Source organism: Eschscholzia californica, unplaced genomic scaffold (assembly GCF_041429995.1).
Source record: "Eschscholzia californica isolate CP2 unplaced genomic scaffold, dmEscCali1.0.p SCAF_3, whole genome shotgun sequence".
In the NCBI taxonomy this organism is placed as follows: Eukaryota; Viridiplantae; Streptophyta; class Magnoliopsida; order Ranunculales; family Papaveraceae; genus Eschscholzia; species Eschscholzia californica.
The window spans coordinates 24,496,462-24,500,560 of NW_028238420.1; the positions used below are offsets into that span (position 1 = coordinate 24,496,462).

Here is a 4,099-nt window from a genome sequence, read left to right on the forward strand (position 1 = left end):
TTTTTTTTTTTTTTTTTGATGAAATTCGAGTGGTTAGCTTTAGGAGGGGAGGGTTTCAAAAAGAAAAATACTTTGGTTTTTTTTTTGAGTTAATTCCTATATGGCCCCCTACTTTGTGACCAGCTTCCTTTATGACCCCCTTTTTTTCGTAAATTCAAATATGGCCCCCTATTTTCAAGTAAATGTCATTACTACCCTTTTTAATTCTAAATTTAAAACATTTAAAAAAAAGTTATTTCCACCTCACCCCTCTCTCTCTCCACCTCATCTCTCTTTCCAACTCTCCTCTCTCTCTCTCTCCAATTCACCTCTCTCTCTTTCCAACTCATCTCTCTCTCTCTCCAACTCACTCCACTCTCTCTCCAACTCACCTTCATCTTCTCCGATTAAAGTCGCCGGCCGGAAAATTTTCCGGCCGGCGACCTCAAAAAAAAAAAAAAATATTTCCTCTCACCTCTCTCTCTCTAAAAGCTCCGGCGAAGGGGGTTTCCACGAGCAGACCTTTAGTCGGAGAAGATGAAGGTGAAGGTGAGTTTAATCGGAGAAGATGAAGGTGAGTTGGAGAGAGAGAGGAGTGAGTTGGAGAGAGAGAGGAGTGGTGAGTTGGAAAGAGAGGTGATGTGGAGAGAGAGAGTTGACATGGAGAGAGATGTGTGGTGGAGAGGGAAATGAGGTGGAATTAAGATTTTATTTTTAGTTTAAATTTTGAAAAGGATTTAAAGGAAGGGTAGTAATGACATTTACTTGAAAACAGGGGGCCATATTTGAATTTACGAAAAGAAGGGGGCCATAAAGGAAGCTGGTCACAAAGTAGGGGGCCATATAGAAATTAACTCTTTTTTTTTGGATTTTTGAGGGAGAGGCCCAAAAAATGGAGGGTAAATAAGCATTACCCCCAGCCTAAAAAAAAAATTAGAACCCAGTCCAAATTGTCAGGACAGCTCACAGTTTCCTGGTTTTTATTTTATTTATCCCTCTTTTACCCCTCCACGGGAAATTTCTGTGTTTTCTGACAATCTGACGGACGATAGCGAATCAATTAATTCCCCGTACATGACGTCATGTGAGAGAAACATTCAGATTTTCTGAAAATTCAAAAATGGCGCCATTTTTTGACGAAATTTCAGCCAATTTTTTTGGATCCCTCCCATTATATTTTGTTTCAACTCCTTCTTTCTTCTTATTTATACATCCAAAAATCTTCTTTTCATCATTCTTATTTTGTTTTTCACATTTTATCTTCTTCATCTCTTTCAATCTCTAAAAACATAAATTTTCTTTTCTTTCTCTCTCTAAAAGTTTTATTTTCTTATTTTTGGATGTCCATCATTCTTTTTTGTTTCACATTTTATTTTCTTCATCTCTTTCAATCTCTAAAAACATCAATTTTCTGTTCTTACTCTCTCTAAAAGTTTTATGTTCTCATTTTTGGGTGTTCATCATTCTTATTTTGTTTCACATTTTATCTTCTTCATCTCTTTCAATCTCTATAAACATCAAAGTTTTCTGTCTCTCTCTCTAAAAGTTTTATGTTCTTATTTTTCTTCTTCATCACTCTTATTTGTTTCACATTTTATCTTCTTCATCTCTAAAAACATCAAAGTACATAACCAAATGTCCAGTGCACAGAACCATTTCCGGTACAGGAGAAAATTCCCAGTTCAAAAGTGTCCAGTACTAAACCAAATGACCAGTACATAGAACAATTCCCGGTGCACAAGAAAATTCCCCAGTACAAAAATGTCTAGTGCATAACCAAATGACGAGTACACAGAACAATTCCCGGTACACAAGAAAATTCCCACTACAAAAATTTCTAGTACATAACCAAATGGCTTGTACACAGAACAATTCCCGGTACACAAGAAAATTCCCAGTACAAAAATGTGTAGTACATATCTAAAAAATGACCAGTACACTAAATAGTTCCCGGTACACAAGAAAATTTCTTTATACAAATCAATGAAATACTACCAAAAATGAAGAAATTTGTTGAGATTGGAAAGAGATCAGAAATAAATCTGGAAAAAAAGAACGAAATTTGTTGAGATTGGAGAGAGAAATATGTGTGGGAGAAAATAAAAAAGAAATAAGAAATAAATCTGGAAAAAAGAACGAAAATGGCAAGTTGGTAAATTTTGTAATGGCAATTCTGTAAATTCATGGAAAGTACAAGGTTTAATGTCAGGTGCGTCAGACTATTTTCCAAAAAAATTCGAATTTCCCGGGAATTTTTCGATGGCAATTTTGTGAATTTATGGAAAGTACACAGTCTGATGGGAGGCGTGTCAGATTACTTGTCAGAAATTTTCGAGTTTCCCGGGAATTTTTCGATGATCGTTTCGTAAATTTCAAAAAGAAGAAGGGTGTTTCGGAAATTCCACCCCTAGCCTGACTTTTTTGGACCTGCCCCTCATTCTTTCTCTGCAGTGGGCCTGATACATATTGTTGGGCTGATTTTGGGCCTTTTGCCCAACCCCTCTTTTTTTTTCCGATGCACTTTCTAAAATTAATTGGCTGCTATCCCGCCTCGTCCGGTTATCCGGTTCCCAACTTTGACCGCCTAAGAGAGCCCTTATAATCGTCAAACAAGAGCAGATCTCGAACCTTTGCTCTTTCCCTTCCAAAACGCAGTTACAGAAGGTATCTAGATCAAGCCCGTCGTTCTCCATTGGAAGTTACGGAAGTAAGTATGAATGTATAGATTTTAACTATCCTCTAGATTTTAACTACAAAAAAACCCTAATTCTGTTTCTCTTTGTGCAGATAAGATGGTGGGATCTTCACTCCAGTCGCCTCTTCAGTCGGATGGAATTCCTTTTCCACCATCTCAAGTTTTTACAGAAGAAGCTCCATCAAAAGATGATGTTACGAGAACTTCCGGTATTATTCCTCTTCCTCTTCCTGAGATCAGAATATTTGTTGATAAGACCGCTCAATTTGTTGCTAAAAACGGGCCTGAATTTGAGAAAAGGATTGCTTCTAATAATGCTGGAAATCCCAACTTCAATTTCTTGAATGTATCTTCTGATCCTTACCGTGCATATTATCAGCATGTTTTGTCTGAATACAGTACCCAAATTCAGCATCGGATTGAGGCGGATCTGAGAGCTGCCCCTAGTATTGAGAGACCAGAAGGTCGAATCCCAACCGGGCTTGTTGTCTCTCCAATCACTGGGGAATTGGCTTCTGTATATGAGATGGCAGAACATATGAGAAGTTTCCTCATGGGTCCTAAGTACAAGAAACATAATAGGAGAACGACCGTTCGCCATTCCCCCTACCATCAACAAGTTTATCAGAGAATGAATGAAAGATTTGATCGCTTTCAACAATTCCATGAGAGAGTTATCGAGAAATTCAACCACTTTCCACAAGTTCAGCTGAGATTGGGTGAAAGCTTCAATCACGTTCTAGAAGTTCATGGGAGTCTTGAGAGAAGAAGAAACATGGATACTGGTGTGGCTGGCACACCCTAAAGGCACTAGCTATTCCTATATTAGTACGTAGCAATGAAGATACTATATAGTTTGATAAGTATATCTGTTTACCTTCTTGAGAACCTAGTTAGACTAGAAGTAGGAAAGTATATCTCTTAACTGTTGGACAGTATATATTCTACTTTTTGTGCATTCTGCTGGAGATTATATTCGAATTGCTAAATTTTTGTAAGACTCTAACGTGCTGTTTGTTTTTTAAATTTTTCAGATCTGAAATCTGAATTGATCTGAATGGTGTCTGAAATATTGTCTGAATTTATTCTATGTCTGAATGGGCTGAAAACTAGCCCAAAAATTTCAGACTTCAAAACAAGTCTGAAACAAGGATCAATATCTGAAATGTGTGAAAATGACTTTACTGCCCCCTAAGAATTAGAAATATTCTCTCAAAGTATTTTAGCGCCACCACCAAAGGAACACGGCCGCCACCACCTATAGCTCACCACCGCCACCACCTATAGCCCACCACCCCCACCACCTATAGCCCACCACCAACTATAACCCACCACCACCACCAACCATACTGTCACCACACAGAAACCGCCACCACCCATACGCCCTCGCCACCACCAACCACACTGTCACCAGAAACCGCCACC

At 38.3% G+C, this 4,099-nt stretch overlaps 1 protein-coding gene across 1 annotated transcript; it reads left to right on the plus strand.

The window, feature by feature from the left end:
- The first annotated feature begins 2,482 nt into the window (after nucleotides 1–2,482).
- LOC147549152 (uncharacterized) lies at nucleotides 2,483–3,732 on the plus strand. The gene is made up of 2 exons (XM_086671201.1): nucleotides 2,483–2,686; nucleotides 2,767–3,732. Exon 2 carries the CDS (start codon nucleotides 2,772–2,774, stop codon nucleotides 3,477–3,479), a length of 708 nt encoding a protein of 235 aa, XP_086527327.1. The 5' UTR covers nucleotides 2,483–2,686; nucleotides 2,767–2,771; the 3' UTR covers nucleotides 3,480–3,732.
- The last annotated feature ends 367 nt before the right edge of the window (nucleotides 3,733–4,099 follow it).